Source organism: Cnephaeus nilssonii (genome assembly GCF_951640355.1).
Source record: "Cnephaeus nilssonii genome assembly, chromosome: X".
NCBI classification, from domain to species: Eukaryota; Metazoa; Chordata; class Mammalia; order Chiroptera; family Vespertilionidae; genus Cnephaeus; species Cnephaeus nilssonii.
Window position 1 is genome coordinate 13954875 of NC_137071.1, and position 20452 is coordinate 13975326.

The 20452-nt window shown below is 43.3% G+C and overlaps 1 protein-coding gene across 1 annotated transcript in view; it reads left to right on the forward strand.

The window, feature by feature from the left end:
• Positions 1–3555: 3555 nt before the first annotated feature.
• The window catches only part of LOC307096104 (melanoma-associated antigen B4-like), a gene marked incomplete at both ends in the record, with an annotated part of 29085 nt that continues 12188 nt past the window's right edge, over positions 3556–20452 (forward strand). The window contains 3 exons of the mRNA XM_079765664.1: positions 3556–3570; positions 6145–6334; positions 6415–6959. Coding sequence (XP_079621790.1) covers positions 3556–3570; positions 6145–6334; positions 6415–6959 — 750 coding nt within the window. The remainder of the gene's footprint in view (positions 3571–6144; positions 6335–6414; positions 6960–20452) is intronic.

Below are 20452 nucleotides of genomic sequence, written 5' to 3' on the forward strand. Positions count from 1 at the left end.
CGTGTAAGTTTCACAACTCTTTCTGCTGTTCCTTCCCAAGAAGACTCTACAGTCCCTGTAGCCCCTGCCATCCCCCAACTTTCTAAGCCTCCTTTACTAGGTTCTCCTTACATCACAAGCCTTGCATGGCTAATAGTCTGCTGCTGTGACATGAGGGGCATGTTCCTGAATCCTGCAGTCCAGGAACCCTTTTCACAGTCACAATGATAACCAGAAGAGTGAGCCAAGGTTACTTTCCAGGGCCTTGCCTCTCAATGCTGAGAATTGAGCAACTTGGACCATAAGATTTAGGCAAAAGAGTGAAAATTTTATCACAAGTAGATTCTGACTCCCCCCACAGGGAGAGGGACAAATTATGGGTTTCCCATTGAAAACCTGTCCTCTAGGGGTATATAGTTGCTATAATCCTGCTCTTTATCTACCCCTGTTGGCACCTGATTGTTTCCCTCAGTTGTTCTTGCCCAGAAAAGGGCCTGAACTTATGTGTCTGTTCACCTTATTGCTGCAGGTCCTCCTTATTTTCACGTGTCCTGCTCTGAGTCTAAAAACGTTCTGTTATTCCTGCATGCTTGCTTTCTGTGGTTAGGCTCTCTCAAACTGCCATGTCTGCCCCTGCCTATGTTCCACCTGACTTTCTTTTCCACTTGACCCCTGCCCTGACTTCCTGTGTGTCAAACTACCTCCTCTCATCAGCTGCAGTCAGCACTACTGTCCTCACCTCTCTTCCCTGGGCACCTAAGCACCACAGCCGGGTTTCCCTTCTCCCTTCATGTCACAGAGACCAGAATGCCAATTCAGGTGGCAGAGCTAACACAGAGCACTTGTCCTGTGATTCTTTTCTTTTCAAATCCTCACCCAAGAATATGTTTGTATTGGTTTTTTTTAAAGGGACAAATGGAGAGGAAGAGAAACAGTGATCCCTTGCCTCCATTATGTTCCCTGACCAGGGATCTAATCCACAGATTTTCAGTGCACAGGAAACACTACACCCCATGATCCACCTGGTCAGGGTGCACTCTTGTTACTTTTAAGCCCTTCTTGCTACCATGACTAAGAAAAGGATAGGTTCCCTCTCCCTCTACCCTGTAATGCTCCACCAGGGGCTGTTCTCAGGGGACATAGCACCTTGCTCCCATGTACTTCACACTCCATAGAGTGGTGAAGGCTTGCTGGGGCCCAGGGATGAGCCTCCAGCTTTCCATGGCTTAGATCTCACCCCCCTCACCCATTTGAAACTCCACTTCTCATAGAACCCATGCTGGTCTTGCTGGCCCTCTTGTGGGTGGCAGGCCTGGAGATGTGATTCTGGAAGTTACTCCAGAGAGAAGATGGCTGCCCAGGACCCAGCAACCCTTCCCTGCATCCTTTCCCCACCCTCCAGGCAGGAATCAAAGGTGTTTCTTCTATGATCTCAATGCAGGAATATAGAGTGCACAAAGGGGTATGCAATCCACTCTCTTCAAGGAGTGTCTGACAAATAATGGTAAATTCCCATGAAGTGAAGATGAACAGAAGCCAGGGTGTTGACTCTCTGTGCCTTGAAATGGTAGTTAGAAGAACATTTTAACTAGAATACCTTGAGTGGACTTTGCAAGTTCTAAGAGAGGGCTACATTTTGGTGGGAAAGGAAAGAAAAGCTAGTGGAAGTGGTTTGGATGGAAGGACAGATGGAAAGAATTTAAAGAGTTGGTCTTTGATTGAATTCTAGAAACTATAAGTTGCATCAAGTTGTGGTGGCAGGGGGAAACACCACCAAACCAATGTTAAATAATAAACGCTCTAATGCAGAAAAGCTATTTGATTTTAAATTGCAAAGAGAAGTTTTGTGTGATTCACTGTTGTTCTATCTGAGAGCATTACATTTTATCTGACATATCCTGGATTTTAAAAATATGTATAATTATACTGTGTAGGTAAAAATCATAAGTGCCATTCATTAAAAACCCAGTGTTGCCCTAGCCGGTTTGGCTCAGTGGATAGAGAGTCGCCAGAAGGACTGAAGGGTCCTGGCTTTGATTCTGGTCAAGGGCACATGCCTGGGTTGTGGGCTTAATCTCCACAGTCGATCAGTGGTTCTCTCTCATCATTGATGCTTCTATCTCTTTCTCTCTCTCATTTTCTCCCTCAAATCAATAAAAATATTTTTAAAAACAACAATAAAAATAAAACACAGTGTTTGCCAGTAGTCTTGACAGATGCTTCACCTAAAATACCTATTCCCACAGACTTAAAAGATAGGGTTTATCACACTCTGTTGGCAGTGGGTGAACGTAGCATAGGCTGATATTCACAAGCAGGTAAGTGACAGAAGTAGACAAGCCCCCTGGTCTGAATTCACCCAGGACGCACACTGTCCCACCTCTGCTACCCTGACACAGATGTTGTATACTTACATTCACTTTTCTTCTCAGTGCTCCAAAATATATTTTAGGAAATTAAATAAAAAGTTTTGTGGTCCATGTGCTGGACTAGAATGCATAGCCAGAGCACTAAGCATAAGAGACCTTTGATAAAGGTCATGAAACGCAGGAGATAATATCCAGTGATAATGTGATCAGGCAAGATGAGATTTTACAAAATTATCTGGCTCAGCCTGTCTCTTATCTTAAAGAAATCTTTAGGAACAGGAGTTCATAAACGGCCCAGTCTGGGTCCTAAAGAGAAGCAATAGAAGATGCTGGGTTGTATGTGTGTGTTTTTGGTTTTGTCTGTGAGCCCGGGATCTGCCCTAGGTCCTCTGCCTGGTCCCTCAGCCTCCCCATCTCACTCACTCCAGGGCACAGACCTGTTTTCTGTGAGACCTTGCAGTAGGCAGGATAGTCAAGAGTTTTCAGGGAGGTGTCATTCCTGGGGAAGCCTTTCCTAAGAGACAGGAGCCCAGATGAGGACCCAGATGAATGACCCAATCATTGAGCGAGTCCTGCAGAGCCTTCCCTCATCTGCTCTTAGATCTCCCCCTGGGGCTGACTAGGACAGGGACACCCCAGGGAGGTGAGGGCCTTGCCTAAGGGCTGGGGCCCAAGGAGGTGTCCCAGGTCCTGAGAGGAGTGCAGGTGGCAATCCCTGTGAGAGGGACGCTGCTCCACCCTACAACACAGGGGGCGCCATAGATCCGGCCAGCAGTCAGCCTGGAGAGGCCCTGTCTCTTTAACTGAGGGGCATCGCGCCAGCTCCCTCCTGGGGCGCCTTGGAAGGGAGACCTGACCTCAGGGGGCAGCGCCCTGAGGGCAGAAGGAGAGAAGGCCCAGGCTGTAGCTCCAGTCCAGGTGAGGAGGGGAAAGAGGAGGGAGCCACAGTCCCCTCTGCGAGGCCCCGCCCCTCCGCCGTTGCCCCGCCCCCTCCCGCCCTGCCCCTGCTCTCAGGCCTGGGGGACCCTGGGCACAGCGCTCAGGCTGAGGGCGCCCCCCTGAAGGGTCTCGGGAGGTGTGGGCCCTGGGATGCGGGGCGGCCCCGTTCAGCAGGGGAGGGTGAGTGACACCCCCACCAGAGCCAAGGGGAGGGAACTCGGGAGACATTCCGCCCAGGGCCTGCTCATGGCGCCCTGAGGGCCCCAACATGGCGGGCACGTGGGTGAGCCTTCCTGCCCACTGGGTGGATCGGACACGGAGGGCCTTGGTCTGAGGGAAGGGCACCGCCTCCTGAAGGAAGACACGGGGGGGGGGGGTGTAGGAGGGTCCCCAGGGGCCGGCCCACCCCTCCGTGAGGAGGCGGGGACCTTGCTGCTGCCCTCCACCCTGGGAGGCCGGGCAGCGAGGCTGTGAGGCCGCCTCTGTAGCCAGACAGAGAGGGTGAAGGCCTCGGTCTGAGGAGGGGACCGCGTCCTGAAGGAAGACACGGGGGGGGGGGGTGTAGGAGGGTCCCCAGGAGGGACCGCGCCTGTTGGAAACCAGGCTCATAGCCTGAGGGTCCCCAGGGGCCGGCCCACCCCCTCCGCCCTCCACCCTGGGAGGCCGGGACCTTGCCGCTGCCCTCCACCCTGGGAGGCCAGGCAGCGAGGCTGTCAGGCCGCCTCTGTAGCCAGACAGAGAGGGGAGAAGGCCTAGGTCTGAGGAGGGCACCGCCTCCTGAAGGAAGTCACGGGGGGGGGGGGGTGTAGGAGGGTCCCCAGGGGCCGGCCCACCCCCTCCATGAGGAGGCCGGACCTTGCAGCTTCCCTCCACCCTGGGAGGCCGGGCAGCGAGGCTGTCAGGCCGCCTCTGTAGCCAGACAGAGAGGGTGAAGGCCTCGGTCTGAGGAGGGGACCGCGTCCTGAAAGAAGTCACGGGGGGGGGGGGTGGTGGGGGGGGTAGGAGGGTCCCCAGGAGGGACCGCGCCTGTTGGAAACCAGGCTCATAGCCTGAGGGTCCCCAGGGGCCGGCCCACCCCTCCGCGAGGAGACCTGGACCTTGCCGCTGCCCTCCACCCTGGGAGGCCAGGCAGCGAGGCTGTCAGGCCGCCCCTGGGAGCAAGTCACAGGGTGTGAGGCCCTGGCGTGAGGGACGGCCCTCAAGTTAGGAAGCGTCCCAGGAGGGGCAGGGGGCAGGCCTCTGGGAGGACCCAGGGAGCCCCCCTGCCGCTGCTGGACTAGGCTGCCAGCAGATTTCCGGAAAAGATGGCTGACACTGCTTTGCTCCTTGGGGGTCCTGCAAGCTGGGTTGGGGGTGAGGGGCTGGAGCTGCTGGGTAGAGGGATGGGGAGCTTTTATTTATGAGGGACGCTTTACCTTCACCAGTAGCAGGATATCCAGGTCTTTCCAGAAGTTTAAGGGGACATCTCCCTGAGCCATCATCTTTGAGGGAACACCCATGACCGCAGTACCTGAGAACCCCTATTCTCAGCCTTGAGACCCTGGGCAGGTGGGGTGACTCTCATCCTCAGGGAAGCCCAGTCTCAGGAAATGCTGGAAGGAGAGAGGAGTCCCAGGCTACTACACCTACAGTCAAAGGAAAGATTGCGGGGCCCACACATCATCCTATATAATAAAAGGCTAATATGCAAATCGTCCCCTCCACTGGGCGTTTCACAGGGAATTTCCCTATAGGGCGGGGCTGGCCTGAAAATGCCATGCCCCATCCCAGTCACTTCTGCCCCTGATGTGCCAATCCCACCCTGATCAGGGGTAGAGGCAGCCTGCCAATTGCCCTTAGCCCCTCCCCCTGGCACACCATTGCCCTTAACCCCGCCTGGCCCCACCCCCAATTGCCAACCACACCCAGATCTGGGGTGAGTCCTGCCAGCCAACTGCCCTTGGCCTCTCCCCCCAGGGAGCGCTGCCTGATGTTGGGGTGGGCCCATCAGACTCCCCTCTTGCACGAATTTGTGCACAGGGCCTGCAATGGAATAAGATAACAATCCTGAGCCCCACTTTGCATTCATCTCAGGGTAGGCCTGCCAGGCTTAGACTAACTCACTTATTTCTATCCAATGTAACAGAAAAGAGGCCTTCAGTGAAGGAGCAGCCTCCAGTCAGCAGAAGAGCGGCATTCCTGTCACTACCTGGAGACCAGGTGAGAACCCTGAATGAGTATTCAAGGACCCAAGCAGCCCATGAAGGAGACCTTGGGGTCTCAGAGAGCTGCCAGGTTTGGTTTGAGGTGTCAATTTCACAGGAGCAGAATAGAGGGGCACATAACCTGCCAATATTTCACATGATGATTCTGGTAGTTAACTGAGAAGACTCTGACACCTAGGGTTTCGGCAAACACATTAGTCAACAGAGCCAAATATCAATAGTACAATGATTGAAATTTCTTTTGAGAGCCGAAAACCGAATTCTGCACTTGGGCCACGAAGTTTCAATAGCACTGTACCTGCATGCCCACATGTGCTATTTTGTGGAAGAGCCACACTCAAGGGACCAAAGAGCCTCATGTGGCTCGTGAGCAGCAGTTTGCCGACCACTGCCCTAGAACACAGGCTCCCCACTGGAAATCCTTCTGCTGTCAGCCCTGTACCCCCTGGAAAGGGGTGCCAGGATGTAGTTTAAGGATCCCTGCAAGTGCCTCTCCAGGTTTCTGAAGGAACAGATGGATCAGAATGGAAGCACTGTGGGTTGCTAGAGCACTGCCCTCCAGGAAACCTGGAGAGGCAGCCTTAGCTAAAGCCAAGGTAGAATCCATCTCACCACTGACTGAAGGCACTCACATGATCTCCTTCTTTATCCAGGTATCCCCATCTCCTGATTTCCTGTCCAGACTTCTGCCTGCTGTCCCTGACTATAGTGACATCATGCCAGGTCGTCACAAGAGCAAAAAACGCCACCGTGCCCAAATTGAGCCTCAGAGTTGTGGCAATGCTCAGGCCACTGCAGCAGCAGCAAAAGAGTTCCCTCCATCCTTCTCTACTCAGTGTGAAGGTATTAGGCAGGGTCTGCCTGTGGGTGGGTCATTGAACACTTCCCAGGGTCCTCAATGCTCACCCCCACCTCTTTTGTAGATATTGCTGGCCCTGGATCTGATAAAGCTTCCAGCAGCCAAGATGAGGATGAGGCTGTCTTCTCTGTGACCCCACTCTCAGTGGTGGATGGTTTCAAAAAGAGGACTGAGGCTTTGGAGCTATTCCTTCTGTCAAAGTATAAGCTGAAACAACCCATTATGAAGAAAGACCTGCTGCGTATTGTCGGGGAAGATTACCAAGATCGATTTTGTGAGATGCTCAAGAACGCCTCTGATGAAATGGAAACCTTCTTTGCATTACACATCAATGAAGTCGACTCAAGAAATCTCTCCTATTCTCTTGTGAGCAAGCTGAAACTCCCCAATAATGGGAGGGTGCGTCCTGGCCGGGGGTTCCCCAAGACCGGTTTCCTGATGCATATCCTGGGTTTGATCTTCATGAATGACAACTGTGTCTCTGAAGAAGTGATCTGGGGAGATCTGCGTCTGAAGCAAGTGTACCCTGGGAAGAAGCACTTCGTCTTTGGGGAGCCCAGGAAGCTCATCACCGATTTTGTGAGGCTGAAGTACCTGGAGTGCCACCAGGTGCCCGACAGTCACCCTCCACGCTCTGAGTTTCTGTGGGGTCCAAAAGCACACCTTGAAACCAGCAAGATGGAAGTGCTGGAGTTTTGTGCAAAGGTCAATGGTACCCACCCCAGGGCCTACCCATCGTGTTATGAAGAAGCTTTGAGAGATGAGGAAGAGAGAGCCCGAGCCAGAGATGCAGCCAGGGCTGCCACTACTGCCCAAGTCAGAGCAGCTTTCAGGGCCATGGCCAGCACAACCTTTCCACCCATAGAGAAATCTAAAGCTTTTCGTCCTTCACACCAGAATATATAACATCACAATAGGGATAATATTCTTGGAAGTGTAAAAGGATCCTTATTCTAGTTGTTGGGATAATGGAATAGAAATCTAAAAGCATGAGTATTCTTAGTTTTTCTTGTTCTTTTTAATTTCCAGTTTTGTAAAATTAACTGAGGTATACTGTGATGTTTTAAGTTTATTGAATAAATAGGATAAATTAAAGCTTAATAAATTAGATCTTGTGTTTGCTGGTTCTTTTATCCACCACTGGCTCTTTATCTGCTCTTGGGGAGTCTCATTGTTAGGTTTGGGGATACTATAGGAAATCTAGCCACTTCTCATATAATTTTGACACCTGCAAGTCGCACTCATATGAGGAAGATGTTGAAGCACCCTGCATATCCTAGACATAAAGTAAAAAGCATGGGTGAGGAAGAGCGTGTTCCTTATGAGAGCAGTTAGGCAGAAATTTCCTGAACAAGGCAGTTTGGGAATTTAGGTAACTGTAAGTCTTTAGGGGGTTGTAATTTTCAATTATGCTATGTGGTGTGCCAATGGAGGTTGTGGAAATGGTGAGCAGAGGCCTGACCCTCTTATGTTGTTCTTAAGAATTAGGTGAAAAAGTGTGAGTAGTCTACTCTGTCTGCTCTAACAAAATACCACAGCCTGGGTGGCTTAAATGTTTTCACAGTTTGTGGCCTGAGAAATACACAATCAATGTGCCCGTGGATTCGGTTTCCAGTGAGAGCTCTCTTACTTGTTTGCAGATGGCCTCCTTCTCCCAATGCCCTGGCCAGGTAGAGAGAGGGTTCTCATCTCTCTTTCTCTCTTGTGCTTCTTAGAAGAACACTAATGGCATCCTGGACACCCCATCCTCATGACATCAACTAAACCTAAGTACTTCCCAAAATCTCCATCTCCAAACACCATCACACTCAGGGTTAGGGTCTCAAAATGTGTCCTAGTATTTCCATCAAGGGGAAGGGAAAACTAGTGTTACATGGGGTTCAGAGTGCAGACTCTCCTGCCTTTTGGGCTCTTGCCCTATAATGTTGAAGGATAAACTCATGGACTAAAAGGCTTCTTTGGTAAAAAATGTGGAAGTTTATTGGAAGCATATACCAACTTTGCGTGGGTAAGGGTCCCCATTGTGGACCTCCATGGGAGGAGGTCCCCAAATATGAAAAACCTGATCATTGTCTCTCTAATGGGAAAAAAAATCAATCCTAAAAATTCTTTTGAATGTCGTTGTCTCCAGATTTATAAAGGCTGTAGCTCTTTGTCTGTTCATGACCCTTTCTAATTGGACCCTACTTATGACCCCTGTGCTTTCCTAATTGGTCATTCTTCTGAAAAGTATCAGTTTCAAAGTCCAAAGCCCACATGGTGCCCCCCTCTTTTGCTTCCCCTTTTCTTGCAACATTTCTTTATCCTCTGTAAATGTTTGCCTTACTCTTGTAACATTTCTCTAACCTCTGTGAAATTAAGATAAGCATTTGGTGTCCCCAAGCCCTCACATATGCATTACTCATTCATGGACCCCCCTTATTCCTTGAATCTGCCTGTCTTGTCTCTAAAATTCCTTTCAGTAGCCATTTGGAAAAATGTCCAAATCAATTCTTCCTTCATAACAAGGTCTGTCTAAAGAGCAACTATTCACCAGAACTTAACTGACTTGGTTTTTACTAGTCTAAACAATCTGAGAGAGATTTAAAAAAAAAACCATCTGTAGGCCGCTCCTCCTTCCATGAGTTGGAGAGTCATGCCTATCTATAAGCTTGATCAGCTCAACTTCCTATTTTACTGAAGAGGTTAAAACCTGAAAGGTACTTGTGAAGTCATAGCCCAAGGGCATAGGCTCACTAAAAACCTGAGACCCAATCATCATATTACAGGACATTCCCCTCACCCCATACATTATTACTCCATCAGCAGGATTAAGACTGAAAGAGCTACACACCTCAGATTCTGAGACATCATTTAAGAAGAACAGGGGTGATGAAAATGAGGACACCATGGAAATTTAGCTTCTGACACACAAGGCTACACCAAACAGTAAACATAGCCTGAATCCTGGCCAGGAAAACAAAACACTTCACACTAAAGGCCTACTTACCTCAGCAACTTTTACCCAATACATTTTTAGTTTTCTACAAAAAATTACAACACATAACAAAAAACAAGAAACAGTTTGCAGAGACAAATGAAACATCAAATCAAGAATAATATATATTAGAATTATCATACAAGAAACTTTTAAAATAACTATGATTAATATGTTCAGAAATATAACAAAAAGTAAACAAAATGCAAAAATAAGTACAGATTGTAAGTAGAGAGATGTAAACTTCAAGAAAGAATAAAAAAGCAATACTAGAAATTCAACACCCTCTCACAATCCAGGACTGCTGGCTCCCAACTGTTTGCCTGCCTGCCTTCCTGATTGCCCCTAACTGCTTCTGCCTGCCAGCCTGATCACCCCCTAACCACTCCCCTGAAAGCCTGATTGATGCCTAACTGCTCCCCTGCCAGCCTGTTTGCCCCTAACTACCCTCCCCTGCAGGCCTGGTCACCCCTAACTGCCCTCCCCTGCAGGCCTGGTCCCCCCCCAACTGCTCTCCCCTGCAGGCCTGGGTCCCCCCCAACTGCCCTTCCCTGCAGGCCTGGTCGCCCCCAACTTCCCTCCTCTGCCCGCCTAGTCACCCCTAACTGCTCTCCCCTGCAGGCTTGATTGCCCCCAACTGCCCTCCCTTGCAGGCCTAGTCCCTCAGGGGGGCAGCCATCTTTGACCACATGGGGGCAGCCATCTTGTGTGTTGGAGTGATGGTCAATTTGCATATTATTCTTTTATTAGATAAGATTATATAGGATTGTGCATAACAGAATATTGTAAACATTAAGTTATGAAATTTTATTAAAACATTCCTTACATACCATTATATTGGCTGGGCCGTAAAAATATTTATTGTAGACCACACACGAGTTTGACAAGCTTGCCCTACAAACATGTATATATATATATATATATATATATATATATATATATATATATATGCCAAAAAAATTACCTAGAAATATCCTACCCACACCTTAGGAAACCAAACAAGAAGAGCAACAGTTTTATTTCTTTAGCTGTTCACCTAGTTGTTGCCACAACACAAACACATTACTGTTAAATAACTAGTTTTTGAAACAGTAGCAAAATGATATGTTGGGCTGAGTCCCTGAGAATTATCTTGCATATATAGAATTTTTCATCATGGGAGGGGAAAAAAATCACTGGCCACAGCTCATCTTTCTAAACAAAATAGAATAACTGTTAGGTAGTGGGATACAGTGAAGAAATATATTTGAATAATTCAAAAAATCTTTTCTGATTAAAAAATATTTGTACATGTGAAAAGAGCTAGTGAAGAGGGAACCTTATCTATTGAAATACAAGACTAAAAATTACATTAGCCTTCTATTCAGAAAACATGAAAGTAAGTAGACAGTTAACTTAAAGCTTTAAAGTGTTGAAAGCAAACACACACACACACGCGCACACACACACACACACACACACCACCACCACCACCACCAACAACAACAACAACAAGAACAAAACCCTAAAATTCTATATACAGTGATATAATTTGAACTGAAGGAAAATAAAAGACTTTCTCAGACAAACATAAAATGCGATAAATTTTCAACAGAAATGCCTTGCAAGAATCGGTAGAAGTTCTTCAGAGAGCTGGAAAATGATAAATGTCAGAAACTCCTATCAACATAAAAACAGGAAGATTGTTAATGAAGATAAAATAAAATAGTTTATTTTCTTATTTGATCTAACAGCAAACAGTTCAGGATGAAGACAGCAGCAATGTACTGAGGGAGGATAACCTTATGAATAAGTAAAATGAATGACAACAATATAAGAAACAGGATGGAAGAACTGGCACAACCTGTGAATTAATAATGCATTTTTTGAAAGTGGTCTCGGATTAGTTGTAAATATACACTGAGTGGCCAGATTATGATGCGTTCAGAGATCATAATGATCTGGCATCTCAGTGTATACTGTGAAGGGACCAAAGTTTTGCCACCCTGAAGCTGCCTTTTTGGCATATTGATTTTAAGCTGTGTATCAACAATCAAGACTCAAAAACTTTGACCCGCCCCTTTCCTGCCCAAGAAACTCAGACAGAGAAACCTGCTTTGGGAAGAAGACCTGGGTTCCACCTTAGCCTAATGTGAATGATGTATGGTAAAGCAGCATGATGTGTGGTAAAAAAACAAACAAACAAACAAAAACAAAAATTAGTTCTTTAGACAGGTGCCTGTTAGTGGGATAACCGTGCCACCATTTCCCAGTTGCCTAGCAAGGATATTCCTGCTTGCCTGTTCCCCCTCCACCAACTACCTGTAAATAACTAATTCTTACTTCTGAACTCTAAGACCTGCTTACCCCCTTTCGCCTTTGTCCAAAAATGTCTTCTATAGACCCAAACTTGCCTTGCTGTCCTTGGAATATTCATCCTTATGTGAATTCCTGTGTGAATGCATTCAGAATTTGATTTTCTCCTGTTAATCTGTCTGTGTTAATTTTATAATTAACCCACCAAGAGGAACATAGAAAGTGGGAAGTAATGTCTTAATATTTTTTAGCTCCCACATAAATATGTACTGCAATCTCTAGAGAATTCACTTTAAAAAGTAAATAAATTAGTATAACTGATATGGTAAAGTAGATAGAAGATGGAGTCCTGTAAACTGCTCAATTAAAACCAGAGAAGGTAGCAAAAGAGTGGGAGACAAAAACACCCCCACACACAAATAATGACAAGAAATAAAAAAAATAATAACATGTATGGTTGATGATAATCTGAGTATAGCAATGATTACTTTAAAAATCAGTAATCTAAGCATACCCATTAAAAGGGAGAACTTTTCAGAGGAGATTAAAAAAAAAGACCATGGACACAGAGGGATGATGGCTGCCCACAGGAAGGCATAGTGCAAGATAGTGTGTGAGTGAGAGAATGAAAAAAAGAGTGTGTGGTGCACGGGGAGTGTTTATTTGTGAGTTGCAGGAGAGCTATACTCCACGGGACTGTTGGGGATTGCCACAGAGGGTTCTCCTGACTGGGCAGCGTCCACTGCTGCTGAAATCCTGCAAAGGCTCTGATGTGGAGACCACACCATCTTGAAGGGGAGTGTTGTAGAGTCCCGGGAATCCACAACAACACCCAGGGAACAGCTGCAAACCCAGGAACACAGGACCCCAAGCAGCGTGCATACCAGGACTTGGAGGAACTCTGAACCTTCTCACGGCTAGGTCAGATTTTGCCTAGGATAAGCTGAGGTCTGTGATCCAGGAAGGAGAGAGAAATGCACACAATGGGAGATAGAGGATCTGGGGGAAGTCTGTGGCTCAAAAAATCCGCGGCTGTTGGGGCTAGCATTATTGCCAATGTGGAAGGGGATCCGCAGGGCTGCTAATAGAAGGGAAAGCTAAAAAGCAATCCATAGCTGAACTGGATGCAAAAGGGCAGCCTAAAAATTTTAACAGTGTGCAGGCTGCTTAGAAGCAGGGGGAAAATGACTGCACAGATTCCCACGCACCAAGGGAGAATAAAAGTTGCTAGTTCACACACTTACTCTGGCTCTTTTTTCTTTTTTTCTTTTTTCTCTTTAAATCCTTGCCTTTGATTACTAAGCCCAAGACATAGGATCACCCAGTTGAGGACACTCTAAGAGACTGCAGGGCAAAGTTGTTTTTGTGGAACCTGGGGATCAGAGCAGGGAATAATGATCAGAGAACCAGCTCTGGGGCAGCCCATTCCCCCAAACCAGTATTAAGTGCCACAGGGAAAACAAAATCTAAGCACTAGCTAGAGAGGACTTATAGACCTGGAGGTCAATCCGGAAACACTGCCACCCAGGGGTTGAATCACAAATTGACTCTTGTGTAAACACAAATAAAAGAGTATAAGAAACAAAGACTTACTGCCTGCTTGAATATCAGGACTGTGGCTTACAACACTGAGGAGCAGTGGAATGCAGGGAACTTTAATACTGTCCTGACTAGGAAACAGGTATGCCAAACAGAGCAGAAGAGAAAGTGAATGACATTCACTACTGCACATTTTTATTTTTTTCATCTTTTACTTAAGAAACTATTTTTTTCCTCACTTGATTTTACCTTTTTAACTATTACATTTTTATTTTTAGTCAGTATTATTACTACTACTATTTTGCCTTTTTTTTAGTGACATTTTATTTTCTCTTAACTTTGGGATTAGTGTTCTATATTCTATTTTCATCTTTCCTTTAGCATCATTTTACTCTATCTCAACTTTACCTTTATGCCAACACTCTCTTTCTCACTATTCCCTTTTGTTGTCCTGCTTCTCTTACCCTAAACCTGCTTTAGATTTTCCCTATTCCTTTCTTTTACCCCCTGTTAAAAATGCATCCCACTTATATATCTAATTTCCAATCCCTTGCTCTAAGTCCATACACACATCCCTCTTCTCTTTCTTCACAATCCAAATTTTTTTCTCTCTGACCTTTTGTTGTTGTTTGCTTGATTGTTGATTATATTGCTTTTTATGCTTGTATGTGAGATTCTTTCACTTTTTCTTTTTGTTATTTTTGTTGTGTTTCTGTTTGTTTTTGCTTCTGTTTTTCCTCACCTCACTTGATATTAGTTGTTGTTTGTAGTTTGCATTCATCTCTATGTATTTGTTGCTTGCATTTGTTGGGATTAGTGACTGTTCTATTGGAGTTTTCTCCCCATATAAATAGTTTTTTTCCCTCTTCTTTTTTATTCTATTTCTTTTCTTTATTTTTTTCCCTTTTCTCAATTTCATTTTTGCACTCTCTTTTCTTCTTTCTTATCACCTAATGCTCTTTTCTCTGGTGGTCTCCTTTATTTGGGGTTGTTAGTATCATGAATACATTTGTGTTCAGTGCCTTGTGCATTGTGCCTTGTTGTGTTCTATTTTGTGCCTTTAAGTCAACGCAGGAGAGAGAGAACTATATAACCAGACACCCAGAGAAGAGATATCATGGGGAGACAAAGAAACAGCCAACACTTGAAAGAAAAGGAGGCATCAGCAGAAAAGTAAGCAAACTAAATGGAGGCAAGCAACCTGTCAGAGAAAGAATTCAGAGAAATGTTCATAAGGTGGCTGAAATCAATGGAAGACAAATTCAACAATATGTGCAAAAACCATGAGGAATTGAAGAAGAACCAAGAAGAAATGAAAAATGACATCGCTGCTATGAAGAACTCAATAGAAAGCATCAACAGTAGACTAGAAGAAGTGGAGGACTGCATCAGTGAGCTAGAATACAAGGTAGGAAAAAATGCCCAAGCAGAGAAGCATCTAGAAAAAAAAAAAAAAAACAGGATGTGAGCTAAGGGAAATTTGGGACAACACAAAACAAAACAACATCCGAATAATAGGGGTGCCAGAAGGAGAGGAAACAGGGCAAGGAATAGAAAAACTGTTCAAAGAAATGATGACAGAAAAGTTCCCTGATATAGGGAAGAAAAAACTCACACAAATCCAAGAAGCTCACAGAGTCCCAAACAAAATGAACCCCAAAAGACCGATGCCAAGGCACATTATAATTCAATTGGCAAACACCAATGACAAAGTAAGCATCTTAAAAGCAGCCAGAGAGAGACAGAAAGTTACCTACAAAGGATCCCCCCTCAGACTAGCGACTGATTTCTCAACAGAAACACATCAGGCCAAAAGGGAATGGAATGAAATATACAAAGCCATGCAAAGGAAGGGTCTGAATCCAAGAATACTTTACCCAGCAAGGCTATCAATCAAAATTGAGGGTGAAATAAGGAGCTTCACAGACAAAAAAAAAAAGGACTAAGTGAGAGTATTACATCTAACCAGTAATGCAAGAAATGCTAAAGGGTCTGCAGTAAAAAGAAGAAACATAAAGCAAAGAAGTAACACAAGGGTAAAAAATAAAAATTGAAAAACAAGAACCTATCAATAATAACTTTAAATGTAAATGGATTAAATGCCACAATCAAAAGACATAGGGTAACTGAGTGGATAAGAAAACATGACCCATATATCTGCTGTCTACAGGAAATCCACCTCAGAATAAAAGAGGCACACAGACTGATGATGAAGGGATGGAAAAAGGTTTTTCAGGCGAATGCAAACGAAAAAAAAAAAAAAAAGCTGGGGTAGCAATACTTATATCTGACAAATTAGATCTCAAAGTGAAGGACATAAAAAGAGATAAGGAAGGCCACTTCATAATACTAAAGGGAGCAATCCAAGGGGAAGAAATAACTCTGGTAAACATATACACACCCAATACAGGAGCACCCAAATACATAAAAATACTTCTGGAAGATATCAAGGGAGAGATTGACAGCTATTCAATCATAGTAGGGGACTTTAATACCCAACTATCACCATTGGACAAATCCTCTAAAAAACATCAGCAAAGAAACATCAATCCTAAATGACTCACTAGATTAGATGGAATTGACATCTTTAGAACATTTCACCCCAAAGCCACACATATAAATTCTTCTCAAGTGTACATGGGTCATTTTCAAAGATAGACATTATATTGGGTCACAGGCAAAGTGTCTTCAAATTCAAGAAGATAGAAATCATATCAAGCATCTTCTCAGTTCACACTGGCATAAAACTGGAAATCAACTACAATAAAACAATGCAAAAAAATCAAACACATTGAGACTAAATAGCATGCTATTAAACAATGACTGCATTACCAGAGAGATCAAAGAAGAGATAAAAAACATCATAGCAAAAAACTACAATGAAAACAAAATAATCCAAAATCTAGGGGACACAGCAAAAGCAGTCCTGAGAGGGGAGTTCATAGCTCTACAAGCCTACTGCAAAAAAAACAAGAAACAATGGTAGTAAACTACCTAGCCCTACAACTCAAAGAGTTAGAAAGAGAGCAACAAGAAAAGCCCAGTGTAAGCATAAGGGAGGAAATAATAAAGATCAGAGAGGAGATAAATGACATAGAGACCAAAACAGAACAAAAAACAATACAAAGGATCAACAAAATCAAAAGCTGGTTCTTTGAAAGGATAAAGAAGTTTGATGAACCTCTAGCCAGGCTCACCAAGAAGCAAAGAGATAGAACCCAAATAAACAAAATCAGAAATGAAAGAGAAGAAATAACAACAGACCCCACAAAAATGCAAATGATTGCTAAAATATACTATGAACAACTCTATTCCAACAAACTGCCCAACCTGGAGAAAATGGACATATTCCTAGAAATATACAACCTTCAAACACTCAATCAGGAAGAATCTAAAAATCTCAGTAGGCCAATAAGTATGGATGAAATTGGAGCAGTCATCAAAAAACGTCCAGCAAACAAAAGCCCAGGGCCAGATTGCTTCACAGGAGAGTTTTACCAAACATTCAAGGAAGAACTAAAACCTATCCTCCTCAGACTATTCAAAAAATTCAAGAGGAAGGAACACTTCTAAGCTCGTTCTATGAAGCCAGCATCACCCTAATACCAAAACTAGATAAAGACAACACAATGAAAGAGAATTACAGGACAATCACCCTCATGAACATAGATGCCAAAATCCTCAAAAAAATTCTAGCAAATCGGATACAGCAGTACATCAGAAAGATCATACACCATGACCAAGTAGGATTTATTTCAGAGATGCAAGGATAGTACAATATCGGCAAATCAATAAATGTGATACATCTCATAAACAAACTGAGAGATAAAAATCACAGTCATATCAATTGATGCAAAAAAAGCACTTGACAAAATCCAATACCCTTTCTTGTTAAAAACTCTCAGCAAGGTGGGAATAGAAGGATCATACCTAAACATAATAAAAGCCATATATGACAAACCCACAGCCAACATTATACTCAATGGGCAAAAAACTAAAACCATTTCCCCGAAGAACAGGAACAAGACAGGGATGCCCACTCTCACCACTCCTGTTCAACATAGTACTGGAAGTATTAGCCATTGCGATTAGACAAGAAGAAGAAATAAAAGGCATCCAAATTGGAAAAGAACAAGTAAAACTTTCCTTACTTACAGATGACGTGATAATGTATGTAAAAAAAAAACACCTAAAGAATCCATCAAAAAATTATTAAACTTAATAAATGTATTTGGCAATGTAGCAGGATACAAGATTAATGCCAATAAATCTATGGCATTTCTATACACCAATAGTGAACTTACAGAAAGAGAGACTAAAAAAGCAATACCATTTACCATTGTTCCAATAAAATCTAAGATGCCGAGGCATAAACTTAACTAAGAAGGTAAAAGACCTATATGAGGAAAACTACAGGACACTGAAAAAGAGATAGAGGAAGACATAAACAGATGGAAGGACATACCATGTATATGGATTGGTAGAATCAAAATCATTAAAATTTCCATACTACCCAAAGCAATCTACAGATTCAATGCAATTCTCATTAAAATACCCAGGGCATATTTCACAGACCAAGAAAGAATCTCCAAAAATTCATCTGGAATAATAAAAAAAAGACCCCCAAAAGGTACAGCAATCCTGAGCAAGAAGAACATAGTAGTTGGGATCTCAATACCAGATTTCAAGCTGTATTACAAAGCCACTGTACTCAAAATAGCCTGGTTCTGGCACAAGAACAGACATATAGACCAATGGAATAGAATAGAGAACCGAGATATCGACCCAAACCACTATGCTGAATTAATATTTGAAAAAAGAGGCATGAACATACAATGGAGTCAAGGCAGTCTCTTCAATAAATGGCGTTTGGAAAATTGGACAGATAAATGCAAAAAAAAAAAAATGAAACTAGACCACCAACTTATACCATACACAAAAATAAACTCAAAATGGATAAAGGACTTAAACATAAGACAGGAAACCATAAAAACACCAGAAGAATCCACAGACAGTAAAATCTCAGACATATGCCAAATCAATTTCTTCACTAATACCGCTGCTTTAATGGAAACTACAGACAAAATAAACAAATGGGACTACATCAAAATAAACAGCTTTTGCACAGCAAAAGAAACCATCAACAAAACAACAAGAAAGCCCACTGTATGGGAGAACATTTTGCCAACTTTATCACTGATAAAGGTTTAATCTCCAACATTTACAGGGAACTAATACAACATAACAAAAGGAAGATAAATGATCCAATAAAAAAATGGGCAGTGGACCTAAATAGATACTTTTCAAAAGAAGACAGAAGGAAGGTCAAGAGACATATGGAAACATGCTCAAAGTAACTAATTATCTGAGAGATGCAAATCAAAACAACAATGCGGTAGAATCTGATACCTGTCAGAATGGTTATCAACAAATCAACAAAGGACAACTGCTGGTGAGGATGCAGAGAAAAAGGAACCCTCATGCACTGCTGCTGGGAATGCAGACTGGTACAGCCACTGTGGAGAACACTATGGAGTTTCCTCAAAAACTAAATATGGAATTCCCATTTGACCCTGTATTCCCACTTCTAGGAATATACCCCAAGAAATTAGAAACACCAGTCAGAAAAGATATATGCACCCCTATGTTCATAGCAGCCCAATTTACCATAGCTAAGATTTGGAAACAGCCTAAAAGCCCATCAGCAGAAGAGTGGATTAGAAAACTATGGTACATCTACACTATGTAATACTACACTGCTATAAAAGATAAGGAATTCTTGGCATTTGCAGCAGCATGGATGGAACAGGAGAGCATTATGCTAAGTGAAATAAGCCAGGCAATGAAAGAAAAATACCACATGATCTCACTCATTTATGGAAAATAAAGAACATTATAACCTGATGAATAAAAAGATAGATACAGAGGCACTGAGGAATTGAACAGACTGCCAAATTACAGCGGGAAGACTGTGGAGTATTATGGAGGGAGGGAGAGATCAACCAAAGGACTTTTATGCATGCATATAAGCACAACCAATGGACACAAGACACTGGGGGGTGGGTGGGTGGGATGAGGGCATGTGCCAGGGGGTAGGCGAGGCTGGGCTAAGGTCAATGGAAAAAAAAAAGGAGATATATGTACTACTCTGTAATAATTTAAACAATAAAATAAAATAAAATAAAAAACAAACAAACAAAAAAAAGACCATATTATGTAATTTGAGAAAACCACCCTAAATTTAAAGATACAGGTAAAGTAAAGAGATGGAAAAATATACACCATTCTAATGAAAATGAAAAGGAAGCTGGAATAGTCATATTTATTTTACACAAAAAATCAAATTCAGATCCAATAAAATTATCAGTGTTAAAGTAGGGTATTATGTAATCATAAAGGAGCCAATTATCCAAGTAGATGTAACACTCCTTAATCTGTGTGCACCCCAAAACACAGGGTCAAAATACCTGAGGAATCCACCAATAGCACAAACCCACTATTTCAGTTGTATACCTCACCACAACTCTCTTAGTAATTCACAGATCCAGCACTCAGAAAACCAGTAGGGATAAAAGTGACTTGAACAGCATCATCAGGATAACTGGATTGAAATGACATTTTTAGGAAGAACAACAGCAGAAAACACATTTTTCAAGCTCACATGAAAATACATCAAGATGGACAACATTCTGAACCATAAACAAACATCATTCAATTTAAATAACCGAAATCACACAAAGTATTCTCTAAGACCACAATGGAATCAAATTAGAAACCAACAACAAAAATATAGGCCCAAATTCTCCAAATAGTTGGAGACTGAGCAAAATACTACTAAATAACACATGGTTGAAAGAAGAACACAGAAGGGAAATGTTAAAAGTTATTCTGAACTGAATGAAATTCAAACACACTTATCAAAAGTTTTTGGGTGGAGCAAAAACAATATTTGAAGGGACAGTTATAGCATTGAATGCCTATACTAGAAAAGAAGAAAGTTCTAATCTAATGATCTGAACAGTAACCATAAAACTAGAGAAAGAACACCAAATCAATTCCTAAGTAAACAGAAGAAGCAAAATAATAACTATTAGAGCAGAAATCAATCACAATGAAAATATGAAGAGAAGAAATCAGTAAAAGCAAAAGCCAATTCTTTGATAATATTAATCCTATTTAAAAAAGGCTAATATGCAAATTGTCCCCTCCACTGGGAGTTCGACCAGGAGTTCAACTAGGAGTTTGACCAGGGGGCAGGGCTGGCTGGCCAAATGCCCAAGGCCTCTCCTCC